Source organism: Vespa velutina, chromosome 2 (genome assembly GCF_912470025.1).
Source record: "Vespa velutina chromosome 2, iVesVel2.1, whole genome shotgun sequence".
Taxonomy (NCBI): domain Eukaryota; kingdom Metazoa; phylum Arthropoda; class Insecta; order Hymenoptera; family Vespidae; genus Vespa; species Vespa velutina.
In genome coordinates, this window is record NC_062189.1 from 12,147,106 (window position 1) to 12,160,536 (window position 13,431).

General features: G+C 31.2%; 2 protein-coding genes across 17 annotated transcripts in view; one reads left to right on the top strand and one right to left on the bottom strand.

Moving 5' to 3' along the window:
- Window positions 1–388: 388 nt before the first annotated feature.
- Window positions 389–3,791, bottom strand: LOC124947217 (peroxisomal membrane protein 11C). 2 transcript variants are annotated; one of them, XM_047489060.1, is made up of 7 exons: window positions 3,034–3,791; window positions 2,608–2,935; window positions 1,804–2,514; window positions 1,428–1,702; window positions 1,084–1,262; window positions 858–926; window positions 389–766 (listed from the first exon to the last, which is right to left on the bottom strand). In XM_047489060.1, the coding sequence occupies exons 4-7, from the start codon at window positions 1,656–1,658 to the stop codon at window positions 547–549; spliced, it is 699 nt and encodes a 232-aa protein (XP_047345016.1). In that variant the 5' UTR covers window positions 1,659–1,702; window positions 1,804–2,514; window positions 2,608–2,935; window positions 3,034–3,791; the 3' UTR covers window positions 389–546. The 2 variants fall into 2 exon arrangements, with proteins under 2 accessions (XP_047345016.1, XP_047345017.1); XM_047489061.1 differs by having other exon boundaries at window positions 2,608–3,791.
- Window positions 2,406–13,431, top strand: part of LOC124947212 (protein lap4) — a 35,896-nt gene continuing 24,870 nt past the window's right edge. For 9 of the 15 annotated variants that reach the window (XR_007100338.1, XM_047489036.1, XM_047489040.1 and 6 more), the window contains exons 1-2: window positions 2,407–2,796; window positions 3,076–3,193. Coding sequence is in view for 12 of the 15 variants with exons in the window: in XM_047489036.1 (XP_047344992.1) it covers window positions 2,635–2,796; window positions 3,076–3,193 (280 nt within the window). In the remaining 3 variants the exon portion in view is untranslated. Of the gene's footprint in view, window positions 2,797–3,075; window positions 3,194–3,235; window positions 3,376–6,943; window positions 7,014–13,431 lie in introns of those variants that run through there. The other 6 variants (XM_047489045.1, XM_047489049.1, XM_047489039.1 and 3 more) reach the window with 4 other exon arrangements.

Consider the following 13,431-nt stretch of genomic DNA (forward strand, 5'->3'; position numbering starts at 1 on the left):
TTGAATTATTTTAATTTTCATGAAAAAGTGCCTCCTATTATTTATTTTTATTAATAATAAGAGTTAATATGAATATAATTTAGAACATTATATAGCAACAGGATAACTGTATCACAGACACAAACATTTACACAGCAGTAAACATTGCAATGAAAACAAATTCGATACCTTTATCTCGACTATGAAGAAGCTATAGACAATATTAGTAATTTATGACGCTTTAGCTTTTCGTATTGTAACCTTGTTCAACAGGTGCTCTGTATTGAATCTGATTTATTGAACTAAATAAAGTGTTCTTTAATAACCCCGTTGTTTCTTTGTTGTTATCAAGTGCTATTGAAATGCTATAAATAAAAATATAATTCAGCATAGAAGATGATAAAACATATTCTAGTTTATTATCTAGTTTATTAAAAATACGTTTTCATATCTAAATTTCATTATAGCACAATTTATTATACATTTTTATACAAATTTACAAAATAGTGATGATATTACTTATTCATTAATCAATTAATCATGTGATATATTTCAATGTTCTGATAATTATAACTTTTTTTTTTCCATTATTTTTTTATGCAATGCTCGGTAAAGAGAAATGCAAGAGGATATAGTACCGAGTGCCCCAATATGCCATGTTTTTAAAAATCCACCCCAAAGTATTCCACTTGGAAGATAACTGACTGCATAAATTATGTCCAATATCAAGCATAGGGATGTTATTAATTCTTCTTGAATAACATGATTAATTCTTTTGTCTGTTTCACTGTTGAAATATTTATTATTTTCAATATTTAAAGAATAGCTATATTTATAAAATTGTCTAATTTATAAAATTGTCTAAAAAATATACTTACTTCGAGTTTGCACACATTTCATTTCCTTTTAATTTGTTTAATTTCAATTGACTTATTTTTCTCAATGACCTGCAAATAAATTATATAATGTGATAAATAATAGAATACATTATAAAATTATATGGGAAACAAAAATCTCTCATTCCAAAAATATGTTTGCTATAAGTCTTAACACAAACGTTTTTTTAAATTATATATATATATAAAATTTTAAATAAAATCTTACTTTGTTAAAGAAAGATAGAGAGACACTACCCAAAGCCATATAGTAATATTATCCCATTTTGCAGAATTAAGCGAGACAATTTGATTCTCTCCAGCCCAACAGATATGTTCTATAGGACTAAAGATCATATCCACGGCGATTTGTATCAGTTCTATACTTCTAATAAACCAGTCAGATTCCTATTAGATCATATATTAAATTTAAATGTCTCTAAAAAACATTATAATATTGCTATTTATGCTAAATAATAAGCATCATATAAATGATGTAGTAAGTTTGATAGTAAGTTTAAATATGAATAGAAATGAACTTACTCTTTTATTATTACATTATATAACATATACCTGTTTTCCCCATCCATATTTTCTTGCATAATAAAATATTGGTAAGTCATCTAATAAACGTAAAATCACTCTACATTCACTCATTTTACTACTAAATGTTTTCAATTTTGCTTCCGTTATTTTAGATGTAGTAGCCACTGTAGTTAATTTTGCTATATATGACAAAGTTCTTAAAATTTTATCCCGTCCATGGTATGTATCCAAGTAATTTGATAAAATTTCTACATCCATATTGTTTATTTTGAATAAATAAATTATTAATAAATTATTTTGCTCTATAACAAAAAATTTAATGTAATCATTAATGACAATTTTTTGTATAAAGAGAAATTAAATATTTCGTTCTATTTTATCATATGAATTTAAAGGTACTTACCGACGAATGTAATAACATAGATTAGTTATTTACAGTTATGCAAATTAAGAAAAAAATTTAATTCTTGATCATAAAAATAATAAAGTTCATGAATTTTATTTCCTACAGAAAGAACAGAAATGAAACTTATCATTTCAGAATACTCATATAGAGTACGACTTTCTATTTTTTATTATATCATGGGAAATCATCCGACACCAATTTTAATTTTCTTCATAAAACAATTATCTTTTAAATAACAAATATTTAATCCGAAGAGAACAATGGTCCATTCTATTTTCTTATTGGCTGACAATGATTTAGCTTGACACATATATATATATAGTTACTATAAAAAACACCTGCGTTCACATTTGATATTATACATTTGTATCATAGATACGCTTAAGATCGTTATCTTTCGCCACTGATAATTTAATTTTGTAAGTGAGAAATCACATAGAACATAAGACACATCCATATGGCTTGTTCGTAATAGCACTTAAAGGAGTAAGGATAAGTAGCCATATTGATATAATTCGAAAAATATCCAAACTGCGGCGCGACAATCGACGTTAACGTTTGAAGCAAAACGACGCGCTTTGTGATTCGTGGACATGATGACGTCAGATTTGGAAGCACAAGCAGTGAGCGCGTTTTAAAGCCGAGTAGGGCGTGAAAGTGTGTGTTGTGCCGCTTGTTTCGCTCCGCGTTTCTTCGACGCACCCGTACCTGGAAAATATGTGCAAATAATAAACTTACGCGTTCGATCCACCCTTCATCTTCGCGGTTACAAGAGACAATTATGTTTGGTGCTGCATTTACGTGATCGACAGTGAAAAAAGGGATACGATGTTCCGCTACATTCCAATTTTTAAAGGGTGTAACAGGCAGGTGGAATACGTTGACAAGCGTCATTGCTCTCTGCCGAGCGTCCCCGACGATATCCTGAGATACTCGAGGAGTTTGGAGGAACTTCTGCTCGACGCAAATCACATACGCGAGCTGCCGAAGGTAAGTAATTATAAACTCGCCGCATGCCAACTTTATCGCTTCTTTCTTTCTTTCGCTCTTTCTCTTTCGCACCTCTCCCCCTCTTTTCTCTTTCGTCTCTTTTTCTCCTACCGCCTCCATGACGTCTCCTCCCGTCGCGCTACAATAGACATGGAACGCTTACGACGTAATTCTTCTGGAGACGATGCTATGCGTTGTCATCATACTATACGTTTCTTTTCTTCTTATCGGACTTACCATGTCAATACGTTAACACCGATGTTTCCTTATCTTTTTCAGAACTTCTTCCGTCTTCAGAGGCTTCGAAAGCTCGGTCTCAGTGACAATGAAATTGGTCGTTTGCCGCCGGACATACAGAACTTTGAGAACCTCGTGGAGTTGGACGTCTCTAGGAACGGTGAGCGGTATTTTCATAAACGCTCGCTCGAATCAACGTTTAAAACGGAGGAAATAGAATGGCTATAAAGAAGCTTATATGCAACAAAAAAGCATCGATCGACGGCATTCCAAAAAGCAATAATGCCATATACCGGTTGAACGTTTCGATCGTTGGAAGATCGTGCACGAGTTTTCTTTGAGGTTTCTCTTTCTTTCTTTCTTTCTTTCTTTTCTCTCTCTCTCTCTCTCTCTCTCTCTCTCTCTCTCTCTCTCCCTTCCCTTTATATTTTTCTGTCTTTTTTATTCCTCCAGTTACCTCTCTCTCTCTCTCTCTTTCTCTCTCTTTCTCTCTCTCTCTCTCTCTCTCTCTCTCTCTCTCCTCTTCTCTCCTCTCCCTCTACTTTCTAACATGTTCTCTTTCGAGCACGATTCTTTTGCTCACTCGATCGGTTTCTTTCTCGTCATGGAAACGATCGACGGTGCTCTTCGAAGGTTTTAAAGAGGAAGGATGTGTATAGGAAAAGTTTTCAAGACGCGTCAATAAAGATAAGAGAAATGTCTCATGTATGAATATTTGTTGTGCGATACGACATAACTGATAGTCATAGTTTACGCAACAAAAAGGCGGGACTGAACAGACGAGTTTCATTAACGGGACATTATCTTTACTCTCGTCGTACTACGATTGAGAGCTTTGGAGGGAGAAACAGAGAAAAGATAGACAAAGGGAGGGGAGAGTGATAGCGTATTACGACTTTGCAGTAGTATTACGAAAAGATGCAATCTTCGGGTGAACGATACGACCTTTTATTACGGAAATCACCTCGACTATCTTTCCAAGACTCCTTTGGTCATATATTATTTTCATGATACGTTTTATCGTCTTCATTCTTCGACCTGTCAGTAGCATTGAGTCATGCCAACCACGTGTTTATCCAGTGTGTATGTATATCTGCTGTGTAGTATGTATGTCGGTCTGTCTGTTTATCTGTCTGTCAGTTATCTTATACGCAAAACGTTCCCTGCTTCATGAACTTTACGCAATCGCTTTTGATATTCAAGAACAATATCAAAATGACAAGTTACCTTTTAATAATTTTTTTTCAAATTCAATGGAAAACCATTAATTTTGTTATCTTTGATTTATTACGAATGCTGCCCATGATTAAGAAATTGCATTTTTATTAAGTTCTATTCTTTAATCTTGGTATCGATGTCTGATATCTAAAAATACAAATACTGTTATAAAAAGATCGTTCTTCCGGGTATTGTTATATCCCTGCATTTCACTTTTTATTTATTTTTTTTTTATTTTTCATTATAAAATTATAGGAATATTTACTCCTTGACACACGTGGGTTATGCCTGTACATGTGGGATATTTTTATTTCTTTTTTCTTTTTCTTTTCCTTGCTTTTTTTTTCTTTTTATTTTTATTTTTATTTTCAATGGAATTATATTCGCGTGTCATGGTCAGATGTTATAATTAATCGAAATTAAGATTGTACGTGTACATATAATAATTGATATAACACGTTGCATATTTATCATACTCGTAAAAATTATTTCGCAATTACTAGGGTGTAACAGGTATTCATCGAATCGTGTTCCATACGTATATATGTTATACTCCATCCTGTTCACTTTCTAACAAAGATTCACCGGCTCGTAAGAGCGAAGACATGTTGAAACGTTTCCATTGGCTTCCTCTCTCTCTCTCTCTCTCTCTCTCTCTCTCTCTCTCTCTCTCTCTCTCTCTCTCTCTCTCTCTCTCTTTCTCTCTCTCTCTCCATTCCTCCTTCCCCACCTCCTTCCTCTGCCGCGCGCTTATGGCTACAGGTACTTTCTTAAGAGGGAAGCCTTACCTTTCCTTTCCTTTCCTTTCCTTTACCGTTCCTCATCGGGTTCATGCACTTTGAATTTACTTACCGTTTCATCTCAACGTTTTACCTTTGAGTCTTGACGTTCATTCCTTCTTTTAATTTGACTTTGAATGCTCCTAGCGTGCATTACTTACACATGCACATGATCAGTAATTGCTCTTTCTGTTCTGTTTCATTTTGACTGTAAGTTTATCAGAGAATGGGATAAAGTGAACAGGAAAAAACAGGTATAAAAGTGAAAAATTATGAATATGTGATTCTAAAATTCTTCGCTTAAAGAGAGAGGGATAGGAGGGAGAAGAGGGGGATAGGAGTGGGGAGAGGGAGAGAGAATATTATTTCGTTCTATATCAGGTTTATTTCTCACCAAGTTCTCCAAACTATCCGTTGAAAGGCCGTTTCGAAAATAGGAAGAAAATTTATAGCGTGATTCAACGTGTTCGTGTGTCTTCCATAGATTACAGCGAGTCTTGATTCTATAGCGTAGAAAGTGAAATATTTTTAGACATAACACATTCAACAGAAACGCAGACTAATTTGTTCTGGCCTGATAGAATGTTAATCGTTGAAAAACACAGGGATCCCCTTGTGAGCACGTAGAAATTTTCTTCGTAATGTTAACGATACTAGATCGCTATAAATCGTTTTTCGATAAACAATTTAGCTGAGCTCATCGAAGAATGATTCGGAGGACTCGTATAATCGTTTTAAACGAGCTTCTATCATTTAATATCTACGACATACGACATACGTTGATTTACTATTGAATGAAGTTTGCAGTTTAAACTACTTAAATGGAAGATGCATTGTCGGTACAATCGGTTAAAAAGTATAGATAAAGATTATTGTGATATTATGTGCATGATTTTATTTCAAGATTATGACTGTGTATTTAATAGAATTATCTTGTATTTTCATTTATTTTATTTTATTTTATTTATTTATTTTCTTTTTACTTTCTCTTCTTTTCTTTTTTATTATTTCACTAGGTAACATAATCTTCGATTTACTGGATAAATAATATTGCCCAGTACTTAAAGATAATCCATTATACGAATTATGTTATGAAAAGTTAAAATTTAATTGATAATTTTCTTATTTTTTATTTAAAAACTTTTTAAAAATAATATAATTCATGCCTTTTTCAATATTACTAGGCAGTATAGTAATATTGAAGAAAAGATTAGTTTAAATTTATCGTTACATTATCGGTGCCGTTCCAAGTCTTTTAAATCGTTATGTATTATATGCGTTAATCTCGACTTAAAAGCAATCGACGATAATACTATTGCAACGTATATAGTGATATTCGAATGACATATGTATTGGTACATCAGAATACGTCCTGTTATTTTCACTATCGAAAAATCATCGTCGAAGCATTGATTAAACAAAGAAATCAAATTTATCGTTAGAAAATGTTTTATTTTTGTTTAATATTCATGTACCAATAATGATATACTACAGTGTAAAATCTACAGAAACAACAAATTCTTCATCATTTCAATATTTTATTCATAATCATATACCTAGTCTTGTAAAAAAAATCTTAAAATAAATTATCTTTAAAATTAACTAACATTCAAATATATATATAGTATAAACAGTCGATCAAGGTAATTGTTATTTAAATTAAGAAGATGCGAGTTTGAAAGATGAAAATACATTTGACTAAGACAAGGAACAATTCTTCGATTTTCCAGAACGATATGTTCGATAGAATGATCAACAACTTGCATAACGATCGTTCGTAAACCTGTGACGGCTTTTCTCCCTCTTTCTCTCTCTCTCTCTCTCTCTCTCTCTCTCTCTCTCTCTCTCTCTCTCTCTCTCTCTCTCTCTCTCTCTCTCTATTTATCTATCTATCTATTTGTCTCACTATATTTCTATCTCATAATATCATGGATAGATCGTTTATGTTTCATAAAGAAGTAGAAACAAAGGGAAAGAAAAAAGGTAAGAATGATTAATAAAAAACAATAAAGATTAATAAAATTGTCGATTTTTGTAAAGTTTTATTGACGGTCACTTCTACCTAAACACATCCATTTTATTTTTGGCCTTACTATCAGCATATGCCAAGCTAGTTGGTTCTCTCTCTCTCTCTCTCTCTCTCTCTCTCTCTCTCTCTTTCTCTTTCTCTTTCTCTTTTTCTTTCTTTGATAACGGTCAGTTAACTTTGTTTATCAACCGCCATGATTTTAGAACACAATCATGGTACATATGGAATCCAATCACGTGTACACATGGTAACTAAAGCATTTAACTTCTCTCATTGTCGCTTATTCACCGAGCTTAATGCGTATTCGTTCGAGAAACTTTATATTATTTTGATTCTTATCTGACGGATGAATGGTTAACATAGCCTTTCAAGAATGATCTTTTACCAGTCAAATACGATTCGTTTTACTTGGAATAACGGGATCGCACATACTCGTCTCTCGCGCTACATACACAATACCTTTCATTCGATAACGATAGTCTCTTTTTCTTCGTTGTTTTATAACGTTTAACATTTGTATACACTGCACGTGTATAAGTGAAATAAGGCCACTGTCGTTTCAGCATGTGCCTCTTTTACGTTCATCCGAAAGTCGAACTTTTTGACGAGTTTTGACATCTTTTTTTTGTTCATAAGTCTGATATCGAATTTATTTCCTAATCGATTATGTATCTACGTAAAATGAATGACCTTAAATTTTTAAATATCTATTTCTGAAATAAGTCGTATAATACGTATCAGATTTTCCTCTTGGATTCATCCCAATGAAATAAAATCGTTCAATGTTAGTTATAATATAAAAAGAAAAAGACTTAAACTCGCATCTAGTTGATCTACAAAGTAGAAACGTAGTAGCTTATCTTCTTCTACCATCGAGCGTTTCCTGGTTCCAGATAGTTTATTGTCGCGGTACCATGACAGCTTTAATGACATTTATAACGGCAGTCCAGTTCAGCAGGCTTATTAAAAACAGCTACACGAACTCGACTGATATATTCATCTTTGCAGATAGCAGTTACGTGTTTTCCTTCAAACTAGTTTTGATGATGATTACTTATTAATTACTATGTAAAAAAATATTTTATATATTATTTTGATTCGAAATTTCCCTAGAAACAAATTGAAAATTTTATTTCAATCCTTTACGTTAAGGAAACGTGTTTCTTTACGAAAATTAAATATAATATCTTTCCAATATTATTACTTTAGAAAAACTATCTTTCTCTCTGTTAAGAAACTTTATATTTGCGAATAATATCGAAAAAAAGAAGGTAACAAGTCTCTTACATGCTTCATAGCCATTTAAAATTTGTAATCGAATATACTGTTGTCGTAATCAAGTAAACTTTTCATTTAATATTCGCGAGAAAGAAGTAATCTTATTGAAATACAAGCTTCTTAGTATATCCTCTACAAATAAAATTTATTATTACGAAAGTTTATATATCTGGTTTAATTAAAATAGATATCGTTCCCTGTTTCGGCTTATGTTACCAAATTTTTAATCATATTTTTTATATTCTTTTATATACGCACACACACAGTCTAGTCTACTAAACTATTTATAATATATCCTACAAGTAATATATATTAATTACTACTATTATCATTAACCTCAATCCTATTTCACATTGTATAAAATAATTTATAAAGAGTAGCTTTTATAAAGAGTATTATTTTATAGGATAACATCAAAGAGAAAGATGTAACGGATTAAAGTATTTGGACAGAAAGTAACTGTATGTCTTTTATACCGGATGATGGGAAGCCGGAAGTCAGGCGAAAAATTTACCGACCTATGAATTATTATTATGGGATAGTAACGTGCATTGTAGTATTAATGAGAGAGAGAGAGAGAGAGAGAGAGAGAGAGAGAGAGAGAGAGCACAAGCATTGAATGAAAGTAAGATAAAAATACGTTGTTGAAAGAATAGCGAAATGATATAAATTCTTCATAATGACATTCGTGAATAATCGTTTTCAACGATTCACTATACTATACTATTACTACTTGAAGTTTAATACAGTTAGCATAATTACTAAGAGACGATGGAGAAATACAGATTTAATTTGAAAAAAATTATTAACAAAAAGTATTGTTAATTTAAAAGTATTAAAAATAATATTTATAATATTACATATATATATAATATTATATATATATATATATATATATATATATATATATATATATATATATATATAAGGATATTGAAAAAGCATATATATATAAAATAAATAAATAAAATATATATTTAGAATTCTTTAGAACTAAAAAAGTTACACTATTTGAAACACTATTACACTATCTGACGATGGAAAGACTTTTTTCTCAATCTCATTTTTTGACAAGATTTCAAAATAATCGGTATTTTTTCAAATAGAACCCTGCAATTTTTTTTACAGTAATTGATTCCTCATGCCATTACATAAATTGATTCCTCATGCCATTTTGAATAAAAAAGTATCGAAATACAATATCAGAAAATCATTCATTAGTGAGGTATTTTGACAAAACGTTTGGTGATTCACGCAACTGTAATAAACCATATCTTTTTTGGTTGAAATTAGAAAAATATGTTAAAGACAAAAGAAAGATTGCGCTTGAAAAAAAAAATGTATATGCATGTGCTCGTTAACTAATTATTTTTCGATATTGTACCCTATACTCTTTTCATTCAGAATAGCACGAGGAATCAATTTATGCAAAAAGATTTATAGAATTCCACTTAAAAAAATACCGATGGTCTTTAAATCTTGTAACAAATGATCTTGAGAAAAAATTCTTCTTATCTTTAGGTGTCCCTTTTAAAATAGTGTAACTTTATCCCAAAAACTTCTTTCATAAAACCATGAATAATGGAGACATTTAGGTGTTCCAATTTAAAATAATAAAATATATAGAATATGTGTGCTTTTATATCTTTTCTTAAAAGGCTCTCAGGAAATAACTAAGATCTCGCGATGGATAAACTCGAATTAGAGTAAAAATAGAAACAATACAAACGAAAGACTATTCGGTAAGCATTCATGATTTAAAATAGCTTTGAAAAGAATGTCAGGGACTGAAACATTACAGGCTTTGCTTATATTCAAATGCTCTTAGCGGCAGCAACAAATATATGTGATTTTATATTGGTAAATAAATACGAATACAACTGCGGAACCTGATTTAAGCTTTAGCAAGTGTGCAAAAGGCTATATGTACGAAATACATTCGAAGCACACAAGCTTCTTACTATTGTATTTTCATTATATAAATATGAGGAATTTTTAACTTCATTTTAAATTAATTCATTTCAACAGTACGAATTCACTAATTATTGAAAATATTATTTTAATCGTCCATTTTTATTAAATCATATGATATGCTTCAAACTTCAAATAAAACAAATATTTGTTATAAAATCTCGTTATTACTGTAACGCATTATAGTAATAAAGTAGCGTGCATAAGTTCTTAAAATTAATTCCTCATTAGCACACATAATTATGCAGTAGGTATATGAAAATCATATTGTATAATGATGTGCTTGTTGAACATACAGCAAGCGTAATTCGAATTCTAAATTTGTTGTTTTATATTCTGAAGAACTAATTAATGTGCAATATTTATGATATCGTTAAAAAGGAAAGGTCATAGAGAACACTAAATTCTTTTCCTTTTTATCTTCTAATCACATTATTTAACGAAATGTATATTTTTGTCGAATAGATATATTAATTTTTAATTCAACGGGTATGTAGACATTAGGCGAGCACTTTTATGAATTGATAACATGCTCCCCCCCCCCTCCCCCCTTTATAGCAATATCACTTAATTTTATTGTACGAGATAGATCGAAAACATCTTTTTAGTATTGCACATCGTAAAGTAATTCTTGTTTTCCATAAATATCCATAAATCTAACTGGATTCCTTTGAGAAAATTTCTAAAAAGTTTATTCAAGTGCTGTTCTGAAATTGAAAAAATAAAGGTAAAAGGAAGCACGAGAAAATTATTTTTCCTCGAGGAGAAGGTTCTTCTTACCTTAATCGGTGTTTCTATTACGTTTTTATTACGGCGTTTCTCCTCTAATTTCAAATGGTTGTAATGATTATATCCACGCAATAAGATTGTCAGACGAGTTATAGGGGGATTGGTACGTTTGTGTTAACGGAAAATCATCAAGGTGTGGTTTTACGTTTATCAGCCGTATGTCTCTAACACTTTTCTAGATAAAGGTCAAGCCAATCGAAAGAAGAACGTAAACGCTTGGCTATTCCTGTTATTTCGTATCATATTTTCTCATCTCTTTACACTCGTTTTCTCTTTCTTTCTTGTTTAAATTTATTTTTCTAATTAACGATTTTTTTAAAACTATTTATTGTAGTATATAATTCGCATTGAAAACTCGTAATTAAAAATGTTTCCATCAGCCTCCGAGCTAAATAATATCGTTTCGTTGATCTATAGCATAGATCCGGTAAACAAAACAGAACGGGCTGTACGTTTGCTTGATTAATTTCACATCCATAATGAGCATGTAAAGTATATCATGATACTTTTTTTATGCCCCGATATGATTCAAATACAAAACGTAAACGTAAGATTAACAATTATCGCATAAAGTTTTTGTTGATAATATTAGCAGGATGAAAAAATTACGAACACATTTAGATAGAGTTTAAAAGAACGCGGCAATAATAAAATGTGCTTATAATGTTAGCTCTTACTAACATCATTTATTTATCAAATTAATTGCTTTTATAAAGTGCATAGGAAACTGAGCAATTAAAATTCCAATGTGAAGTGAAGGGAAATGAAATGAAAGAGAAAGGGGTGGGGGTGATAAAAAGAGGGAAGATCAATACGATCCTATGCATCTCGCTTATAAAACAATGTATAAAAAAAATTTGTAAAGGCCTCAAACTTGATAAGAGGTTTAGAATATATGTGTATGTATATAATAAGATATGTATATAGAAATTATTAACATAGTTTTCTTATTTGTATTTCAAGCATTGTGTCATGTAGCTTTCCACGTGTATACGCTCGAGTGTCACGGTCGCATTGAATAATCCTGCTTTCACACAATCTCGCGAGAAGGCATACATGGTTGTTACGTTATCCACGTGCCATCGCGATTACGTATCAAACCGCACACTTACTCATATCGTTTTATCGATACTCTGTGCCTCTCTCTCTCTCTCTCTCTCTCTCTCTCTCTCTCTCTCTCTCTCTTTTCTTTTTTCTTTTTCTCTTTCTCTCTTCCTCGATCGACCTTATTTGAGGAAGAAGAGAGAAAGAGAAAAGCCTACCTAACTCAATCTGCAATACCTAGTATGCAGAATACACCATTTCTACAACTTTTTTCAAACTATATTCTCGGTCGTTCGTTCGTTCTTTTTTAGTATATTTCATTATTCGTTCGTATCGTAAGAGCAACTTAATTGTTAAACATTTATTTTATATAAATTTTTTTAATGACAGATATGGATAACATTGTTTGGTTGCATTAATATTTGAGACAGTCAATAAAACAAAATTCCTCTTTATAGTAAATATCTGGATTTTATCATGTAAGGCACTTTATACTGTGAGAATATTTTGACTTAAAGAATAATACATGAAACAAGTAGAAAATGTTTACCTTTATTTTCTTTAAACATTATAAGACACAAGTGCAATAAAAATATATGTTCGTACACATATTATATGTATATTGTTGCGGAGGGGACGAGTCATAGGGAAGAAAATTTTCGATCTACGTATTTGGCACCGAGTAACTATCTCTCGCAAGTTTACAAATTGCAGATGTCTCTCGAAAAGCATGTAAGAATCCCAACGGGACACATTCTTTTATAACTTGAGAATATCCGGGAAGCAAATGCGTGTGCTGTGCACGCTTTGCGTAATCCAATTGCACAGCCTTATTTGAGTTTCCGTCGATGTTTTCGGTATACGAGTACGCAAGAACGTTTCCATGATAAACTTACGACGATTTCTTTGAAAAACGATATGCCTATGTAGAAATTATCTATATTTGAACATATACGTAAATTATGTTCAGTTTTTGATATGGCATATTATTACTCTATTTTAAGTGTTCAAAATAACTATTCATAACAATTAATAAATTCATATTTATAATTTTAAAATTTCTTTTAGATTTATTTTGAAAATAAATATTCCGTAAATAGGTATGTATGTGATATCGAATCGCCTTATATATACGTGAGAATTCATTAGTTTTTTCATTTTATTGCATAACCTGCATCGACTACATAACGCGCTAGATTTTACGTAATTTGTTAAACGAACGGACGGACGGATAGACGACGAAAGGATCGTAGAGTATATTACTAGGAAATCGGACAGTGTTCGTTTAGT